At 34.0% G+C, this 22,014-nt stretch overlaps 1 protein-coding gene across 4 annotated transcripts in view; it reads right to left on the bottom strand.

Moving 5' to 3' along the window:
* Positions 1-17,537: 17,537 nt before the first annotated feature.
* The window catches only part of LOC145296944 (uncharacterized), an 84,320-nt gene continuing 79,843 nt past the window's right edge, over positions 17,538-22,014 (bottom strand). For all 4 annotated transcript variants that reach the window (XM_080143177.1, XM_080143160.1, XM_080143183.1 and 1 more), the window contains one exon: positions 17,538-17,877. In XM_080143177.1, the coding sequence (XP_079999303.1) occupies positions 17,734-17,877 (144 nt within the window). In that variant the 3' untranslated portion in view covers positions 17,538-17,733. The remainder of the gene's footprint in view (positions 17,878-22,014) is intronic.

A 22,014-nucleotide genomic window follows, 5' to 3' on the forward strand; every position in this document is an offset into this window, starting at 1 on the left:
GCTGTGATACAGTGAAACAGTCTGTCTGTGGATGACTAACCTCCATATATAATATTTTGATTGCAAAAATTCTCTTCTGGACCAAAGATGCCACATAAAAATTCACTATGTCTAGACTATTAGCCACTACCTTATGTAACTTTAGAATACCATTTTAGACACAGTTAGCCGTTATAATAAAATCCTATATTTCATCTTATGAGCAACGCCATCACAATCGCAGCCATTTTTAGAGGAAGTAGTTCCTATTTTTTCCTCTAAATATCAAGTCCTCCTACCAACCCCAGTCAATAGCAGGAGGAAATATGCAGGTTATACATATATTGTACTTGCACCCTTCGTAACTGGATCGTAAACTTAGAAACATAGCATAATTTTTCCCTTTTCCAATTAAAAAATAATAAAGTCTCCCCAGACTAATTCTACTCATTGATTGGCTGAGCTCTGACTATTCCTATATTCCAAATTAACAGTATTCACATGGTAAACGAATGCTAATGTACCATTCAAATATGGCATTGCAATGATACTCACTTTTGCCCTCTGAGTAAATTGTTGTGTTCATTTTCTTACATTTTACAGCGTCAACAATATCTATGCCAGTTTATATTTCCTCTCTCCCTATCTCTCTCTGTATATATTCTTACCAACTCCCTCTCTCTCTCTAACTCTTGCTTGCTCACTTTTTACATTTCTTTTTATGCCGAAGAAAAAAAAAAACCATTTCACGCCGATGCTGAAGAAAAAACAACAAACATTTATTTCCTCTCTTCTGCTCACTCGCACTTATGCATTTCTTTCTATGCTGAAAAAAAAAAAACGCCATACATTTTACAGTGTCAACAGTTTTTATTTCCCCGCTCCCATTTGTTCGCTCCTACTCACGCGTTTGCTCGCTTTTTACATTTTTTTTTATGCTGAAAAAAAAAAAAAAAAACATTTCACAGTGTCAATGTTATTTACAACAGTTTTTATTTCCTCACTCGTTCTCTCTCTACATTTCTTTCTATGCCGAAAAAAAACATACATTTTATGGTGTTAACACTACCTACAACAGTTTTTATTTCCTCTCTCTCTCTCTCTGTATATTCTTCCTAACTCTCATTCTTTTTTTCTCTCTTCTCTCATTCTGATTATTATAGGAGATGAGGATAACAATCTATAAATAAATAAATACATAACTATTTTCTTTATTAATTAACTTATGGATATTTTTCTATAATGAAAAAAAAATACTAGTTTGCCACACTAATTCCTTCTGAACAAAAAATGAATCTTTTTTTTTTGGTAGTAATGGTGGGGGGGGTTCCATTTACACAAACTGAGCCACAGCAATGCGTGGCCAGATATATATATATATATATATATATATATATATATATATATATATATATATAAAATAAAAATTACAATTAAATTTACCAAAATGATCCAAGATTGTAAAACTAAAGTATATTGTAAATATTAAAGAATTAATATTTATAAAGTCATCTCAGCCAGAAAAGTATACAAACAAGATAGCTATGAATGGCTAGGCACATGGAAATAGAATTGCATCCAAAGTATAGCCCTATAGCTTTTTACAACCGTAATGATGGCACGGAATGAAGATTGGAGAAAAGCTATAGGGCTATACTTTGGATGCAATTCTATTTCCATGTGCCTAGCCATTCATAGCTATCTTGTTTGTATACTTTTGGGCATACCATCCCTATATCCTTTTGCATTTCCAATGCTTTTTTATTCTTGTAAAGTTATCTCAGCCAGATGTAAAAGTTCGATGAAACCAAATAGGAGATAGAGCTTATAATAGGAGCAAACAGTTAATAAAACGTGTTAAAAAACACTTTGAAAAAGAGTTAAAAACATATTGTAATCACCTTTTTCTTCACCATATTCCCTCTGCTTCACTTTTTTGTTATCAAGTAAGATCTTTGACTTACTTGTTGTTTCATCAAATACTTTTGTATGCAAAATCCGATCCTGCATTTTGCTAATTCCTACCCTCTGATGAGAAGGAAAGTATTTCTTCGAAAACTCCACGGATTAAGGACTATCCACTTATCAAGTGTTTCCTTTTCAGATTAAATATGTTTTTAACTCTTTTTCAAAGTGTTTTTTAACATGTTTTATTAACTGTTTGCTCCTATATAATAGCTGTAGCAATTTTCCCACTCGTGGATTCTTTCAAAGTTTGCTCATGTCATGACATGAGTTTGCATCCATTCTGTTATAATACAGTCCTTGTAAGCTGAACATGGCCTTGTATTGTCTTTTGTCATATGTTTTTATACCAATGCAAACTTTAACATGGTGGCAGTGATAAAAACGGAACACGGAATTTTATAGTAGATGTAAACGGGAAACAGCTAAGTGGTTTTAAAGTCTGGCAGTATTTATTTTTGTTACCAGCCGTCAGAAAGCAAGGGACCCCACATGCATTTATTATAAACAAAAGGATGTCATCTTGTAAACTTGGTTAATAGAACCGTGTACAAGTGAACTACTTATGTGCTTGGAAACATCAAATTTGGTGGAATCCCTTAAATTTTTCAAGCAACAGTGTGAATTGTACTTCTTTGTGTAATGTACCCCTGGACTAGCAACTGATAGAAATGAAGTGATAGTTACAATCCAGTGGCAGTTTGGGAGAAGTTTCTAGAACAAATATTGCCACAAATGAACTTTCCGATTGTACATGCTTCTATTTGCAAAATTGCTCGCAGAAAGAAACAGAGAACTTTGATGATTTTCTAGCAAAATGTAAGCTGCAAGCACAAAAATGCAAGCTTAAGACGAGCATGAGATGGAAGACAGTAAGTGACCAGATTATTACCGGAACTAAATACTGTATATTTCGGCATATAAAGGCGACTGTCAGATAAGATGAGATACAAAATTGGAGCAAATTTAATAAGTTTATCATATATCAGTTGTATAAGACGACTGCTAAATCACGGAACCATGTTTGTTTAGCCTAGGCTAGAGATTGCAACACCTGGTATCTCATGAAATATTGGTTTTTAAAGATGATTTTTTTAAAACTTAAAGGGTCGTCTTATATGCCAAAATATGCGATACTTAGAATTACAAAAACAGCTACTTAGCAAATTGAGGCAATATACATGCCAAAAGTGCTCAATATATGCAAGAGCTTCGAGTTAACTATATGAGACAGATGGGCGAACGACAAGGGAAAGGCGACAGCCAAATAAGTGCAACAAAGCACCACAGATCTATGAACATAGACACTGCAGTAAATGTAAACACATTCATCAAGGTGTGTCCCAACAAAAAAGTAAAAAGAAACCCTGACAGGCAGTCATAGATGAACAGGTTTATCAAAAACAAAGAATTCACACTGGTATAGCACTGTATAAAAAACGTCAGGACTCTTAACGTTCAGGACCAGAAAATGACAACTTTGAGAAGATTTGTCAGCAAAACATGTTAAAAAGAGCATTCTTACAGAGGTATTCACCATACTGGACGCAATGTAATCAAAGATGTATAAGAATTAAGGTGGACACAGGTACAGAGGGAAATACACTTTGCTTACGCAAATATAGCAAATACTTCTGGAATGTGTAGACCAAAATGGACAACTACATCATCACAACATGACACAGGAAGAAACCATATAGGGGTGCTTGTCAAATCACTAATCAGTCTCACTCACACACATACACAATTCACAACACTCAAATTTGAGACATATACGGTTATCACTCCTTATTTCCAGAGTTGCATGTTTAAACTGATAGGTAGTGATATTGACTTCCTTTCTCGGTCTATCTATCTCTCTTTCATGTGGAACGCCATCTGGTATGGACGTGTGGAGAATTTTTTCCTCCTGACTTTCTTATAAACATGTATTGTACTAGTTGCCCGTAATAAATTCACACAGTTTGTTAGTTACATATTTTGGTGAGTGTTGTTTCTTTGTTTATTGTTCATCGATTGGTTTTATCTTTCTCAACATGGTAATGATGTCCACTACAGCCACAGTTTACAAAGGATCGAGTATCCCACAGTAAGGATCCATACAGATTCAGTTTGCCTACATGGGTGAATGTAGGTACATTAAATTCTATGTAGTGACTTCCCATGGACCTGTTGTACTAGGGTTACTCTCCCTCCAGGACTTGAAACTAGTTACCTTACACTGCTCCATCCAGAGAATAAAATATACCCCAATCAACTATACAGATGTTGCAGTTACTCGTTTAGCAGATACACTAATCAACTTCACGAAAGACCTGACGGAAGCACATTCAGATCAATTTGATTGGATTGGGAACTTTGCAGTAGAATGCCACATCATACTTTAACCGAATGACCATGCGATAGATCATGCATCATGGGGGGACAAAATAAAGGCATACTTTTGTCATAAGTATTTCTTTACGAAACAGAAGTTAATATGAAAGATTTACAAATATAACTTCAAACAATGACTTCAATCATACATAGTTTTTAATTCGCTGAACTTTTCCAAGAAAATAAATTTAAATTGTCATCAACTTCACTGACAAAACGGATGTGGTACGAAATTGATTATTGGTCAATAAATTAAATTTACATCATAGATTTTTTTATTTTATTTTATTTTTTTTTTATTTATTTTTTTTTTTACACAGTGATCACCACTTATCAAGGCCCGGAAGCCACTTAGGGATAAGGGTTTTTGCAAGTACATTACGTTAGTGTGGAGATTTGATGAAGTGTTTACTTAAGGGGGCGGTTCATTAGGAATTTGTTAACGTTGGACTTGAACACATCCAAGTTGTAGTCCGGTGGGAAGCAGGCAGACGGAACAGAGTTCCACAGAGTTCTAAGAAAGAAGCTTTGTTCATGGAATCCGCGTTTTGATTTAGGCACAGATACAGAGTGGGGGAAATTTTTAACAGTGGATTCAGCTAGACGGGTGTTTTTCGTGAAAGATCGGCGAGGGAGGACCAGAGATTGGAGGTCAGACGAGCACCTGCCTTGGAAATAAGGATAAAACAAGGATAGGCTCACAATGTCTCTTCTGTGGGAGAGAGGTTGCAGGGTAGAGAAAAGGGCATTCCCCACTAAGCCACGAAGTCTATTTTGTACTCTGTCAAGGCAGGATAGGCTGTTTTTAGCAGCTCCTGCCCAGATATGGCAACAGTATTCCATCCTTGGACGTACTTTGCTTTTATATAGATAGAGAATTGCATCAGTAGTGAGATATTTTCTGGAGTGGTAGAAGGATCCCACCATCTTTCCAGCGACCTTGGCAACAGACTTGATGTACGTGTTCCATTTCAGATCAGGAGTAAAGGTCAAACCCAGAAGCTTGTCAAAACACGGGGCCCTCACCCAGACGAGAGCCATCCATCACAATTGATGCCAGATGGGGATCAGAGCGTTGATGATGTAAGGATAAGAGTTTGGTTTTGGATGCATTAAAGGTAACCAGCCACATCTTCCCCCACTGAACCACGCGCTCGAGATCAGAGGAGAGAGAATCAGAGAGAACTTTTTCATTTACAGCCTTTGATGTGTTGCCATAGATGTTCATGTCATCAGCATAGATGTCAACGAATGATTTAAGTATGTGTTTAGGGAGGTCATTGATGTAGATCAGGAAGAGAGTTGGGCCCAGGATTGACGCCTGAGGGACTCCAGCATTTATATTGCAGGCCTCCGATTTTTGTCCATCTACCACTACTCTTATGAGCCTATCGGAGAGAAATGATTTAATGATTGAGAAAACATTTCCAGTTATACGATAAGAGCAGACTTTCTCAAGTCTATTATTCTATATTTTAAAATTTATATATATATTTGTTTATTACATTTTCACCCCAAACAAGGCATGTTGCCACTTTGGTGTAGGGGGCTACTATAAGGGACATAAGCTATTGGGGTACTATGTAGAGAGTTGAGCAGCAAGATGTCAGTTCACGTTACACTTGAACTTCTGCATGTCAGTACAGTTGGGGCAGCAGGGACCTGGAATAGAATTCCTAAATCTAGCAGCTCTGGAGAAGAAACTACTAGAGTAGAAAGCTCTCTTACATCTAGAGATCTCTGTGTAGGGGTGGGATTTAGCTGCTTGTTGGGTTTGTCGAAGGTATTTACGTCATGGGGGTACAAGTGCTTGCAGTTCGTCAGAGCATTCACCACTAAAACACGTGAAGAATAGGCAGAGGGATGCAACATTTCGTCGGTGGGACAGAGGCTGAAGCTTAGACGACAGTTCAGGACCTATCAGGTTGGCGGCACTCTTTTGGACCCTGTCTAGGAGTGAGAGACTAGTAGCAGATGCATCAGCCCGAATATGACAACAATACTCCATACATGGGCGAATGGTGGCCTTATAGAGATACAGGATACTTTCAGGCATTAGTAGCTTTCTAGCATGGTAAAGAGAGCCAATCTTCTAGCAGCGGTCCTAGTAATGCTCTCAATGTAATTGTTCCAACTCAAACTATTTTTTTATTTTTTTTAACTTTCTCTTGTTCTCTCCCTCGGTTTCCCTCTTCCCACATTCTTTCTTCTCTACCCAGCCCATTCTTCTCTCTAGGCATGCATTCATAAAAAACTCCCCTTTATATAGATTCCTTGGGAAGGAGTCATTAACTTCTTGATTTAAAACATAAAAAAAATCGGTATTACTTTTCTTTAGTTAGTACAAATTTGGCTGAAAGAAGAAAAAAAAAAAAAAAAAAAAAAAAAAAAAAAAAAAAAAACCATCCTCTCACCCGCCCCTGTGACTAAATTTGCGCCAGTTTAGGATCAAATAATCAATATTTTTTTTTTTTTTTATAATTTTTAGATATTATTTATTTAGAATAATGCCGGTTAGTAAAATATCAACTTTGAGTATTTGGAGTTTTTTTTCCTATTAGCTGGATATAGAAACATACAAACAAACACCTGCCTGCAATATTGCCGTCTATATATTTTATGTTCTGCACTTTTAACAAGATACATGCCAATAGTATATACATGCTGGTAGCTGTGGTTTTTGTAATCTAAAAACAGACTCTTGTTAACATCAAATTTAATTTACATTACAGTGAGAGTATGAGAGAGAGAGAGAGAGGGGGGGTTAATATGTAGGTGGTGTGTTGTTAGTGCAGCGACAGTAGAAGTGCTACTCTGGTTATCTCTCGCTCTCTCTTATTGACTCATTTGATTTATGTCCTATATTGACATCCTAATTTTTTGATTGGAATCTCATTGTTTGCTTATTCATTTAAAATTTTTATTGTTTAATTGCTCTTCACTTTTAGTAATTTCAATCCAGTTAAAATATATTCTCTCATTTTATGATTTTGATTTGCCAATCACATTGTAGGGTACAGCAGTCCGATTGACATCTGGTTTTGCCTGGATTTGTAATTGCGTGTATGCAATGCATCCAATATTTTCCAAGTGTTGTCCATTTCCTATGCAACATGCCCTTTATATTATAGATTTATTCTCAACATCACACAATATTGAGTTTATATGGAAAGGAGTAAAAAAATTAACGTGAACACGCAATTCTCATAAGAAATGAAAACTGCATCTGTGGAGATGGAATAGAAGATGTTGATGACTCAGCATCAATTTCTCCATCTACAGAATAAATTCTTCAAAGTTATCAAACTCGCCTGGTTACATTTTTCAAACTATCATGTGAAACCAATGGAATGATGGCATGAAGGCAGCCATTTCAAACTTGACTTAAAAAAAAAAAAAAAAAAAAAAAAAAAAAAAATTGTCGGACCAAAACAATTCAAACAGTGCAATTCAATAAAAATTTAAATGTTACAAAATCATACGTTTTATTTTCAGTGAGCGTTTTAATTCAAATAAAATATGGCCATTTAAAAAAATAAGTTGTAAAAGAATATACAAATGTTAGGAATACGGACTTATAATTCTATTAATTTGTCACAAAATAAAGCAAGTATACTTGAGTTGCCATGTAGGGAAAGGGGGTAAAAACTTAAACAGAAGCTGATACAGCAGTCAACAAATTTACCTTGAACCGGTATGTTGTTGGCATATTTATTATTCTCCCTTTCAACTTCCTAATTCAATTATTCTTCATAACATAAAAATTATAAAAGTCAACAGTAACATTTTAAGGATTCCTTTTTAGGGAACCACTTCTTAGCAACAAAATCACAACCTTTCACCGCTGAGGTCCCAAAATGCCAGAAAGCTTTCTACTCTAATAATTTCTTCCCTCGAGCATCTAGACTGGAATTCCCTTCCTGCTACCCGCTCCCCGGACTGTACTAGTATGCATAAGTTTAAATGTAATATAAACCAACATCTTGTTTATCTTTCCTAGGCATGGTCCCAAATAGTAGCCCCTTACATCCAAATGGTAATGTGCCGTATTTTGGGATAAGTAAAAAAAAAAAAAATAAATAAAAGAGATCACTCATGGGAGAGTTGGTTTTAGAAAAAGACTTAGGAGATATGAGTGAATGAGAAATGTTATATGGTAAACACAAACACGATAGAGATATTTTATATTTAAAGCTGGAGGTTCACAAGGTGGAATGATAAATTTGTTGCCCTAAAGAAAACAGCACTACAGCTTTATTTTATAACTTTTATTGAAAAAAAAAATCAATTCAGGTAACTTGATTATGTAATAAAATTGACATCTATTCAATGTAGCCACCCTCAATCACTGCCTCGATACAGGTCCGGAACTGAGAGCATGCCTTTTCCACAAGCCTTGGTGGGAGCTCAGTAGATGGTGACGATCAGGCTGGCTTTGGTGTTGTGGGAGGTCATGTTGGTGATGTTCTCAACGTATGACCAAACGAAGTAGTCCAACGGGTTCAGGTTAGAAGTGGGGGGGACGCTAGTGAGAGAAGCCTGGGTTTCTGGACTTGTGGGTTGGTGTTGAGTCCTGCTGCCACACCTGATTGCATCAGGGGATCACACTCTGGTACTGACTTTCAAATCAATTTTGAAGATGTGAGGTGGCATGATGTGACCCTCACTTGAAACCACTCCAAAGACCATAACCTTGGCTGGAAACTGTTTTCATCACCCTGGACACGTCCGTTATTTGTGGCAATTCAGCGATGCATTTTGAGAGTGCTAACAATGGTCCTGTTGTCATAACTCATCAGTAGAGAGCATGAGTTGTACAGTGGCGCATCTCTGATCTCGCTCGTTGAACATTGTGTTACTTTCAGACATGATAGAATGTTCCTATCGTGCTTGGGATTTGTACACAACTGGCTAACTAGTAGATGGTCTGCAACAAAAAAAGAAAACCGGTTTTCATCAAAAGGAAATGGAAGAAATTATCTTACTATAGGTAGGAAAATAAGGAATGTTTGTCCATAGGTTAAGTGTCCATGCAGAATAAAAGAGATTCATTAGCTTAGATATTAAGGGCTGTGAATAATCCACAGCTCAGAAAAGTCCTAATCAAAACCTTCTCACTCAATCACAAAAATTACATTTCATTGAAAGTTATTTGTAAGAGTTAATGTGGTTATAGTCAAGATTGGCTGTGACAAGCAAGATATGGTCCCTTTTGATTAATGAATATCTCCCTCTTAAATAACATAAACCCCCCTCCCTTTACCAATATTAAGAATGGCTTTCTTTTCTGCTTGATCATGTCTAATAATCCTGCTAAACGGACGGCAGAAACCAGAAGTTTAAGAAAAGAAAAAAGTTTTCATTGAATAAAATTCAGTGAGAAATGTCATAAAAGTTAAATGATTGCACATTTGTTTTTAATCATTGTATCTTGTATCTGTAAGAAAGATAAAATCTGATTCAGTAAAACTACTGAGTCATTTACGTTAATCTATTTCTATTACATAAAAGGAACTTTGTCTGCATGTGTATGTATGTTAGTTCATTCCCTATGGATTCCAAAATAGCTGGGTCAATTTTTTGAAATGTCACGCAAATGTGCCTAGCAATCCTCTTAGGTTTTGTATCAGAACGTCTTCGATAAGTATCGATAATCATAATAATCCAATGAAAAAAAGAACAAACGATTTGGACTGAAATTATTCCGCCTAATATCACAAGTGCATTTAAGAAGTTTTATTACCACACACAAGCAGAAGGGCCTAGCATATAAAATCAACAGTAACAAAATCTGATTCAGTAAAACAGGCATGTTCGAAATGAATGTTTCTGTTTAGAGCACAATTGCACCATGATATTTGACTTTTGTATTTTAAACTTTAATTCAAGCCATTATATCAAAATAATTTTATAACATCAACAGTAGGTTCTCTACAGTGCAATGAAAACTATGATGTATTGTGGACTAAGTAACTGCGGGGAGGAATGTGAATTATCTATCCTCCTGGTGCACCGCGGTGGGAGGGTCCCCGACTAGAGCAGGCAATTTATTGATTTAATTGAAAAATAAGCAATTTCACCAATTTCGATGACAAAATATGGGAGAGTGAAACAGTCCATCCTCATTCAATCCCTGACAATGTCAGGTCTCCCTGCTACTGTGTAAATAAAAAGGGAATGAACGAAGTGTTAGTAAATGAATACATCCACGAATATGAACAAAGACAAAAGTTTACAAAGTTCACGGTTGAATGATTGTCCTATTAATAGAGAAGTGAGGAGAGTTCATATATAAAGCATAAGATGAATAGCCTTGATAAGGAAACAAGTTCATATGAGACTGCGTTTTAAACACAGATGTTTGAGTCAAGCTGTGCTATGTGTGTATGTAGGTATGTGTGTTTTTTCTTTTTTTTTTTTACAAGAGAGTCACCACTCAAGACGCAAAGGTTACTCAAGGATAAAGGTTAATGAATGTAAGGTGGTAGTGTAGTAATTGTGAATAGTGTAAATTGAGAATTTAATTATTTTAGGAGACGGTTCAACAAGAATTTATTTACATTGGACTTGAAGTTTACAATATTGTAGTTAACAGGGAAGTAGGCCAGCAGAACTGTTGTACAGGCGAGCAATTCTAAGAAAGAAACTTTGTTCATGGAATTTGCATTTAGATTTAGGCACAGATCAAGAGTGGGGGGGAAATTGTTGATAGTGGTTTTAGCTATTCAAGTGTTTTTTGTGAAAGTTCAGCAAAGGGGCAGGACCATGGATTGGAGCTCAGAGGAGCACCTGCCATAAAAATAACGATAGAGCAGAGACAGCCTCACAACGTCTCGTGCAGGAGAGAGGTGTGCATTATGTTATTAAGTCCATGTACATTTAGCTATATTGGACTCTTGGGTTGCCTCAAGTCAAATCCATTGTCCAAACGGCCTGGGATGGGGGCGGGGAGGTATCCCAAGAATAAAGTTTGGTCGGAGCAACATGATGGGTTGTTGGTAGTGGCGTTCTTCTAGCCAAGAAAGAAGCAAGCAGCATGTTATCCCTTTTATAATTCAATAAGGTGCTCAACTAGCCCGAGAGATGGCCTCAGATTGGGAAAGTCAAATACACCAATCAACACTGAGCTTAGAAATTAAGCATGGATTAAAAACTTAATCATGAGCTCTTGTTGAGCATCATTCATGATGATTGTTAGCATTCATTTCCCATATCTTTCTATTAAAAATTATTTCTGGAAGGATATCGGATACTTATGGTAGGAACCACATGAAGGTTGCCAAGGTCTTTAAGTGACAGTGTTTCTGTGGAACAAACTGAAGTTGAACTTGGCACACCCAGATTGTCGGCCCATGTCATTAACCACTGGGCTACGATAAAATCTGATTCAGTAAAACAACCAAGTCATTTTCGTTAATCTATTTCTATTATATAAAAGGAAGTTTGTCTGCATGTGTATGTATGGTAGTTCATTCCCTATGGATTCCAAAATAGCTGGGTCAATTTTTTGAAATTTCACGCAAATGTGCCTAGCAATGTTCTTAGGTTTTTGTATCAGAACGTCTTCGATAAGTATCGATAATCACAATAATCCAATGAAAAAAGATGTGGTCGTCTGTAGTTGCTAATAAATATCTGTAATAGTGAGAAGGAATAAAACATTGTGCTGCATTTCTGTCAGATTGCATGTTAGTGTATTTATCACTCTTGCGTTCAATATTCTAACTTAATTCTTCAACAAACAGATGCCTCTGACTCAAATATACTCGAGTTTCTTCAGTTAGGTGCTTTGGTTTAGCCGTTTTGTTTTACGGTATATCAACCCTTTTTGGGTTACTTAATGCCAAATCCAGTAATTTTGGAAAAGGTTTTATTTTTCAAGTTCTTTATATCTTCAAACATTTATAAATCGTGCTTAGTCTTTTGTAGGAGAAAATTGATTTTAACTTTGCAAAGCATGATTGAGTTTTGCACAAGGAAGGGGAGGGAAAAAGCAATATCAATGTTTGGTGCATTTTAGGTTAGGAAGCCAATATCCTCAGTCTAATCTGGTAGAACCAGATGCCCTAACAGGTATTATCACTGAGTCAAAATTAACCTGGGAGCCATGGTCACTAAGGAGCAACTCCACATTCCCCAAATGAGGCCTTATCACTGAATGTCTTAAGGTCATACCCAGAACCCATTCAGGTAGATGCACGTCCAAAGCCACTTGTACGCAAACAATTTTGAGCACTTCCATTTTATATCCCAAAGAGTAAATTTCCACTGCCACAACAATTATGCACTCCTCACCAAATACAATACACACTGAACAGGCATATGCACACATTTCTACTATCTGACTAGAATATTATTGCCACGTTTGGGCTTGTGAATCTGTTCCATTTGAGGGTTCAAAAATGTATTTCTAATTTGATTAGTTCATTCTTTTCTGCAACATCTTCCTCACAAACGTGATGTTGCTAGTCAGTCTCTTTTTTCCTATAAATACTATTATGATACGTGTTCTTCAGAATTGTCTGATCTATTCCCTGCTGCCTCTGTACCAGCTCGTTCGATTCATTGATCAATTTGCTGTTGATACTTCATTCAGTTCCTTATTCCAAGAGCTTCTTTCCAAGAACTGTAGGCTTGTAGAATTCTTCCTGTTGACTTTATCTTGTCTATAGTTTTGTTCTTCTCAAAACAAAGACAAATAGGCCGCTCCTATCTTTGTAATAACCATTTTTCGTTCTTGTAGGCACCTTACATCAAGCGACTTTATATCCTGTCTGGAACATTTGGAGTAAAAAAAAAACAAAAACAAAAAAAAACTTTTTCTATCAAGGCCATACCATTCCAGGGGTCATTGTAAATTTACTTGTTTCTCTGAGTGTCTCTCCATTATTCCAAGGAATGTTCCAAGTGTGTTCTCAGCTGGTCAACCTATTAGACTATTCAATCACACTGCCTGATGTTTCCGATATATCCACAAAAATGCAAAAATTAGCAGCTGAAATTGATCATGTAAGACTAGTGAGACTCCATAGAAATTACTTTTAACATTAATCCATATCGTGTGTGTGCGCGCGCAGAAGTTAGTAATTGCATTTGCTATTATATCCTAAATCAAGTAGCCAAAACTATTTTGAAAGACATTCCCATGTGTGGCAGGTTTGAAAAAATACTTGGAAAGAGGAAGAAAGTTGACTTTCAATTTTTATAGCATGCCTTAATATTGTTGCTGCTTTGCTTGGTTGAATGAAACTCAATTTTAAATTCTTAAATTTAGAGCCAATACATGAGACATTCACTGACTGCTTCCCATAATCTTATCACTAATGACATGTCAGAAATAGAAACGAAGATTCGCCCTCTTTTTCATCATAGACAGCTAATTCTGATATGTATAAACATAGCTAATAAAATCATGAAGTGAACACTTCAAACTTGTTTCAATATCTTATAGAGAAGTAACAATTAGCATTAGAAAAAAGACATTTTATGGCAAAAACAACAACAAGGGAAAACAACAAGGGAAAACAACAACAAGGGAAAACAACAACAAGGGAAAACAACAACAACTACAAAGAAAAAAAAACAAAGAAAAAAAAACAAAGAAAAAAAAACAAAGAAAAAAAAACAAAGAAAAAAAAACAAAGAAAAAAAACAAAGAAAATAAAACAAAGAAAATAAAACAAAGAAAAAAAAACAAAGAAAAAAAAACAAAGAAAAAAAAACAAAGAAAAAAAACAAAGAAAAAAAACAAAGAAAAAAAACAAAGAAAACTAAACAAAGAAAAAAAAAAACAAAGAAAAAAAAAACAGAAAAAAAAACAGAAAAAAAAACAAAAAAAAAACAAAGAAAAAAAAAACAAAAAAACAGGAAAAAAAACAGAAAAAAAAGGAAAAAAAAGAAAAACAGAAAAAAAACAGAAAAAAAAACAAAAAAACAGGAAAAAAACAGAAAACAAAAAAAAAAGAAAAAAAAGAAAAAAAAAATAGAAAAGAAAAAAACTAAGAAAAAAAACTAAGAAAAAAAAACTAAGAAAAAAAAACTAAGAAAAAAAAACTAAGAAAAAAAAACTAAGAAAAAAAAACTAAGAAAAAAAAACTAAGAAAAAAAAACTAAGAAAAAAAAACTAAGAAAAAAAAACTAAGAAAAAAAAACTAAGAAAAAAAAACTAAGAAAAAAAAACTAAGAAAAAAAAACTAAGAAAAAAAAACTAAGAAAAAAAAACTAAGAAAAAAAAACTAAGAAAAAAAAACTAAGAAAAAAAAACTAAGAAAAAAAAACTAAGAAAAAAAAACTAAGAAAAAAAAACTAAGAAAAAAAAACTAAGAAAAAAAAACTAAGAAAAAAAAACTAAGAAAAAAAAACTAAGAAAAAAAAACTAAGAAAAAAAAACTAAGAAAAAAAAACTAAGAAAAAAAAACTAAGAAAAAAAAACTAAGAAAAAAAAACTAAGAAAAAAAAACTAAGAAAAAAAAACTAAGAAAAAAAAACTAAGAAAAAAAAACTAAGAAAAAAAAACTAAGAAAAAAAAACTAAGAAAAAAAAACTAAGAAAAAAAAACTAAGAAAAAAAAACTAAGAAAAAAAAACTAAGAAAAAAAAACTAAGAAAAAAAAACTAAGAAAAAAAAACTAAGAAAAAAAAACTAAGAAAAAAAAACTAAGAAAAAAAAACTAAGAAAAAAAAAACTAAGAAAAAAAAACTAAGAAAAAAAAAACTAAGAAAAAAAAACTAAGAAAAAAAAACTAAGAAAAAAAAACTAAGAAAAAAAAACTAAGAAAAAAAAACTAAGAAAAAAAAACTAAGAAAAAAAAACTAAGAAAAAAAAACTAAGAAAAAAAACTAAGAAAAAAAAACTAAGAAAAAAAAACTAAGAAAAAAAAAACTAAGAAAAAAAAACTAAGAAAAAAAAACTAAGAAAAAAAACTAAGAAGAAAAAACTAAGAAGAAAAAACTAAGAAAAAACTAAGAAGAAAAAACTAAGAAAAAACTAAGAAAAAACTAAGAAAAAATACAGAAGAAAAAATACAGAAGAAAAAATACAGAAGAAAAAATACAGAAGAAAAAATACAGAAGAAAAAATACAGAAGAAAAAATACAGAAGAAAAAATACAGAAGAAAAAATACAGAAGAAAAAATACAGAAGAAAAAATACAGAAGAAAAAATACAGAAGAAAAAATACAGAAGAAAAAATACAGAAGAAAAAAAATACAGAAGAAAAAAAATACAGAAGAAAAAAAATACAGAAGAAAAAAAATACAGAAGAAAAAAATACAGAAGAAAAAAATACAGAAGAAAAAAATACAGAAGAAAAAAAATACAGAAGAAAAAAAAAACAGAAGAAAAAAACAGAAGAAAAAAAAAAACAGAAGAAAAAAACAGAAGAAAAAAAAAAACAGAAGAAAAAAAAAACAGAAGAAAAAAAACAGAAGAAAAAAAACAAGAAAAAAAACAGAAGAAAAAAAACAGAAGAAAAAAAACAGAAGAAAAAAACAAAGAAAAAAAACAGAAAAAAAACAAAGAAAAAAAGAAAGAAAAACAGAAAAACAAAGAAAAGCAAAAAAAAAAAAACAAAGAAAAAGAACCCCCCCCCCCAAAAAAAACAGGAAAAAAAAGAAAAAAAAACAAAAAACAAAGAAAATCACTCAAGTTTTTAGTTAGGCAGCAATAATTAGGCAATTTGAATTTGTTGTGAGCAACGAGGCAAAGGGATTCATGCAGGCTGTTGCTATGTTTAATAATTTGGTTCCAGACAGGATTATGTGATGCACGTGTTGTCTGGAGAATAAAATAAGGAAAACGAGAAAATGTGTTTAGGTTTTTATAGTATGCGTGAGACTTGGAAGTAAATCTTGTGTTTTGATTTATTGAAGGTAACTACTGGTTTGAACTTTTATCCAATCAAAAGTTTATATGTAAAAACAACATTCACTGTGGCTGTTGCTTTGAATAATACTTTTCTAATGACGGAATTTTCTGTACTAGAAAAAAACTATCATGAGTTGGGAGTAGATCTTGGGTACATGTTAAAAAAGGAAATAGTATAATTAAATCAAAGTTTGATAGAAAACCTAACTTAGTTTGTATTGCCTATAAAAATAAATCTTTTTTTGTAAAAGGGCATTGTAGTAGCATTACTATAAATAGCCACAATGACAACGGTAATAACTACCAGTTAATGACTTTAAATATGCTTACTCTCCAAGCTCGGAACCAATTTGTGCAAACATTTCACTTTTCTAGCTTTCCCAATCCAAAGGCCATCTCTCAGGCAAGCTGAGCACAAGGGGGATCATAGAAGGGATTGCACACTGCTTTCATCCTCTTTCTTACCCACAAAACATTACATTGCTTGAATCAACCCTTAAACCCACCCCAGGCCATATTAGCCTGGGGTTAATTTTGATATATTCCAAGATTTCAATGTAGGTTAAGCCACACAGAGGCCTTTCTTTTTTTTTTTTTTACTTTTTTAAAATTTTATTTTATTTAATTTTTTTCATCCCAAGCAAGATATAGTGCCACTTGAACGTAAGGGGCTACTATTTGGAACTATGTGGAGAGTTGAGCAGCAAGATGTCTACTTACATTGCATTTAAACTTCTGTAGGTTAGTATAATCTGAAACAGGAAACCGAGTAAATTTCAAAGTTTAGGTGTCTGAGGGGGAAAAACAATTAGTGGGTTTTCTGGCATCTAGGGGTTTTCTACAGTACAGGGATGAGATTTTGCTATTCGACAGGATTATACACAGTAAGGAGACAATTTTGAAAGATAATTTTTTTTGTGATCAAATGATATTTTTAGGGAATTAATGCCTATTTTAATTACGTAAATTCTGTCAAGTTGAGAACTAGAGTCAAATTAGTTTGTCTTTCTATGATGCAGCAGCAGTCTTTTTTCTCTCCTAACCGACGAACTCAAATCAATGAGACCACATCCAAAGACGAAAGACTTATCCCCCCTCCTCAAAAAAAAATCATCCTTTTATGCTGTTACCTTGAACTCTAGACAGCACCTAAATTTGCATACTTGTATTTTTCTTTTATTGAAAGGTTCCAGGTTTGCATGTCAGTGCTTCTTTACAGTGGGAACAAGCCAACCATAGACACTTATTACTATCCCTATCCATTCAAATTTCACAACAGAGAGTGAGGTGGGGATGTCAATTATTACATGTGGTTAAATTCTATATTTCAACAGAAACAAAAAAATACAAGATTTTATGCCTGTGGAACTTTTATTTGTAAACCAATTACCACAAGACAAAACAAGGCCTTTTGTACAAATAAATATAAAACTAATTTACAAAGTCCTTGAAAAAATTAGAATTACGCAAACGAGCTTTAACATTCAAAACAATTCTTTTGATGCATGGAAGACAAAATAACAATAACAAAAAAAAAAATCCCATAATTCACTGCAACTTCGATGTTAAACTTTTTCTTCGTTTTGTTTGGTTCGAGGGAGTACCATTTATCTTTGGGGACCTTGTCATTGGACTTGCCAAAAACATGCTTGAAAATCTGGGAGGAATGCTAGACATCGGTTCTGGAGAATTCTGAAATTAGTAAATATTCCAATTAGAAGTTTTGTAAAATCAATGACAGTTTTTAAGGTTTATTTGGTCAAATAAACTCTGCTTCAAAATAGAAAACTTGAAATTGACAATTTTGCAAAATAAAATATTGGAATAAAAAATTTTCATAAAGTTTAATTGAAAATAAATTTCAAATTGTAACACTTAGCATTGGAACTGCTTCAGTATATATACAGGGTGTCTACAAAGTCTTCAGACAATTAAAAATTCATTACAACTGATATTGGAAGTTTCCAAAATGTTTAAATACTATCAAGTATATAGCGTCCATTCTGCAGGCCTACTGTCTTCTTTCATGAAAGTTTATGAATGGATCATTTTTGTTTATGTCTGACAATGCAATGGTGTATAATTCTCATCGACTACAGATTGGACATCTTATTTCATTTCTGAAATAAAGTGACATTATGAATACTTTAATAACTGATTAATATGTAAAAAGAATTTTGACAGCACTTGAAATATTTTAATGAATTTATGCTTTTTTTTTTTTATTCAAGCAGCATATCAACCTTCATTTAATGCTGAGAATCATTTTTATTTATTTCATTTATTTATTTTTATACTTTTGTTTTTGGAGTTGTTTGCCTTTTAAGTATTTTTAAATTCTTAAAATTGCTTTCAAAATCTTTTTTTTTTTAATCCATATTTGTTCTTTGAGCACTAGATTATTTACCTAAGTTAAAAAAATTTTCTTTTCAGGCATGATATATCTTAAGTATTGTCCTGTCTCTCTCTAAAAGGAGAGAATATCACCCATGCAGGTGTTTCCGAAGGTCTTTCATATTGCTGGTTTCTTAGCAATTTCTACCAGTAGCAAGGGCTCCACATTCCACAAGAATGTTTGTCAGTGTAAGTCTCTGATATGTCAGATTATTGTGGTGGTTGTTCTTGTTTGGGTATAAAGGAGTGACTGACGTCTATTTTACCAATACTAATTTTTCCTTGGTTTTCTAGGAACTGGTTTTTACTCCCCAAAATGGGTTTAATTTGAAAGAACTTTTTTCTTTTTTTTTTTTTTTTTTTTTTTTACATGGAGTCACCACTTATCAAGGCCACTCGAGGATAAGGTCGAATGATTGGTTTGGTCATTTTGTTTTATGGCATAATCCACCCTTTTTTGATTATTAAATGCCGAATCCAGTTATTACTTTGTAAGTAGTATTCATGTTGCCTTCAGTTATTTTGTAGGTTTTTATTCTTCAAGCTTGTTATATCCTGTTCAACGGTATATGATAATATGACAAAATACATCAAGTGGAATGCGTAACAAAAAGGTTTATTAGTACTTCGCAATAATACAAATACAAAATGGCTACTTGCTTTTGAAGTTAGATAAATGTAACTGAAGGTAAAGAAAAAGGAACTTAGCGAGTGAGAGCTAAAAGCTAGTCCCTGGGAAGCTTGGTTTACCGGAATACACTTGTAGAGTGTAAGACGTGAGACTGGTAGGAGGCAGGGCTGCAAACTAGACAAGACGCCCTAACTTAAAATGGTAGCTCTTTTATATACTGTTTCGTATCCGGTTCGATACGTAGTTATGTCCCTTATAACAAAGCTCTTCGTATCTTCAATCCCTATTTTGTAGTGTTTAGTTTGGTTGTTTTATAGGGGATCTATCGTTTTTGTTCCTTGCAGAACATGGGTTTTGTAAGGAGAGAGGGAAAATGGTTATAATATTAATGTTTAGTGCATTTTAAGTTAGGAAACCAGTCAGGATTCGTTGGTTGGTTGTTTTTATTTTACGGCTTTTACCCTCTGCAGGGGGGCAGTCGGTGTATTCTAATGTCCCACCGACAGAGCCACCAGTCAGGATTGGTTGGTTGGTTGTTTTTGTTTTACGGCATATCAACCCTTTTTGGGTTATTTAATGCCGAATCCAAAGATTTAAGAAAATTTTTTTTAATAGAATATATTTGTTGTTTTCACGTCTGTTTCTATATAACCCATAATTGGGACCCTAACAGGTACTAACACTCCGGATCAGAGTGGACCTGGGAGCAATGGTAATTAAAGGGTGGCCCCATACTCCCCAAATCCCACAAGCTGGGGCCTCACCACTGGATATAGTTTAAGGTCATATCCAGGACCCCCATTGAGGGACTTTTACCCTCTGCAGGGGAGGCAGTCGATGTATTCTAATGCCCCACCGACAGGGCCAACCAGTCAGCAAGTGAGGGAAGTAGAAAAAGAGGAAATGGTGGGTTTTTGTTTTTGTAGAACATAATTTTTGCAAAAGGAAGTAGAAAAACAAAAAGCATCAATGTTAGGTGCATTTCATCTCGAGAAGCCAATATCTGACAGCTTAATCTGGTAGCATTGGAAGGATTAATGAATGGAAGGCGGTAGTGTAGTAATTCTTAATGGTGTAAATTGAGTAGAATTTGATTTATGGAGACAGCTCAACAAGAACTTGTTTACATCGTATTTGAAGGCTACCATGTTATATTCAACTGGGAAGCAAGCCAGCGGAACAGTGTTCCACACGCAGGCAACTTTGAGAAAAGTTTTGCTCATGGAATCTGCATTTAGATTTAAGCACAGAGTGTAGAGGAAATCATGTATATTGGTTGTAGCTAGTCTAGTGTTTTTTGTGAAAGTTTGGCAAGGGGAACCATAGATTAGAGTTCAGTCGAGTACCTGCCATGAAAATAATGATAGAACAAAGACAGGCTTGCAATGTCTTTTCTGTAGGGAAAAAGTTGCAAGGAAGAAAAAAGAACATCAAAGCTGGTTTTGAACTGTCAAGGCTGGATAGGGTATGCTGAGCAGCTCCTGCCCAGATGTAGCAATAGTGCTCCATTGTAGGGCATACCTGGTTTTTATACAGATAGAGGATTGCATTGGCAGTGAGATATCTGCTGGAGCAGTAGAGTGATCCAACCATTTTTCCAGCGATCTTGGCATCATGTATATGTTCCATTTTAGATCAGGAGTGAAGATCAGTTCCAGAAGCTTGTCAAGACATGAAGTTTCCCCAAGATGAGAACGATTCATTTCAACTAGAGCATGATGGAGGTCAGAGCGATTATGATGAAAAGAGAGAAGCTTGTTTTTGATGCATTAAAATTAACCACCTTTTTCCACATTGCTCCATATTCTCAAGATCAGAAGAGAGAATCAGAAAGATCTTGGTCATTGCTAGCCTTTGAAGTCTATGGATACAAATAACATTCTAGCATTTTTGCCATTTTGCTTAAAATAACTGGTTGATTTTATGCTTCAAGTCAGTACAGAGGATGCTGATAATATTGACTACCACATCTGCTCTTATTTCCTCTTACTTTGATGTGGCTTGGGATAAAGTACATAATTATTTCTTTATGGTTAGTTAGCATCTGTTCAGTAATTTGATGATTAGTGGATGCTCCAGCTTTTTATTATTTAATGATGTTAAAAATCTGAAAATATTACGAATTTAAGTTTGTTTTTTTGATAAGATGTTGAGAGCAAGGTCGATAGCACAAACCTCTGCAGAAAAATGGAGCTTTCTATTGAAAGAGAATTTTTGTGGATATTTTCATTCAATACTGTTGCACATGCTGTTATACTTTGGTCCCTAGAGACATCTGTAAAAAGTAACACTGCACTTGTTAAGGTGAATTCTTTTGATTCTAACTCATTTCTTTCAGGAATGAATTTGAATCTTGATAGTGGCACCAATGTGCACCACAACCATCTTGCAGTTCTTTACTAACTGAGTCAAGCCATTTTCTGATTTCTTCTATGATACTGCCATGTTCTCCTTGCTGAAGCATCTGTTTGTTGATGATCACCATAGGAACTAAAACTACCCATAAAGGATAAAAGGTTTCTTTCTTTTGGTCCACCAACTTAGTCGGATGAAGACCTTAGAATTCACCTCATCCGTTCGTCCATTTGTTCCCAAAATTCTCAACTACTCATTACACTTTTTTTTAAAATTTTGCATGAAGTTACAACTACCCAAGGGAGGAAATGTAACATTCTTGGATTTTTGATAAAATTCTGGTTGCATCACAAGGAGGTCAATGGCCCAAAATGGCACTTTTTGGGACATAGAATCTTTTTCGATCATTAGATTTTGCTGAAAATTACCTAAAAGCAAGATCACATGGA

This window comes from Euprymna scolopes, chromosome 2 (assembly GCF_053919585.1).
Source record: "Euprymna scolopes isolate OS-2025 chromosome 2, ASM5391958v1, whole genome shotgun sequence".
Classification (NCBI taxonomy): Eukaryota; Metazoa; Mollusca; class Cephalopoda; order Sepiida; family Sepiolidae; genus Euprymna; species Euprymna scolopes.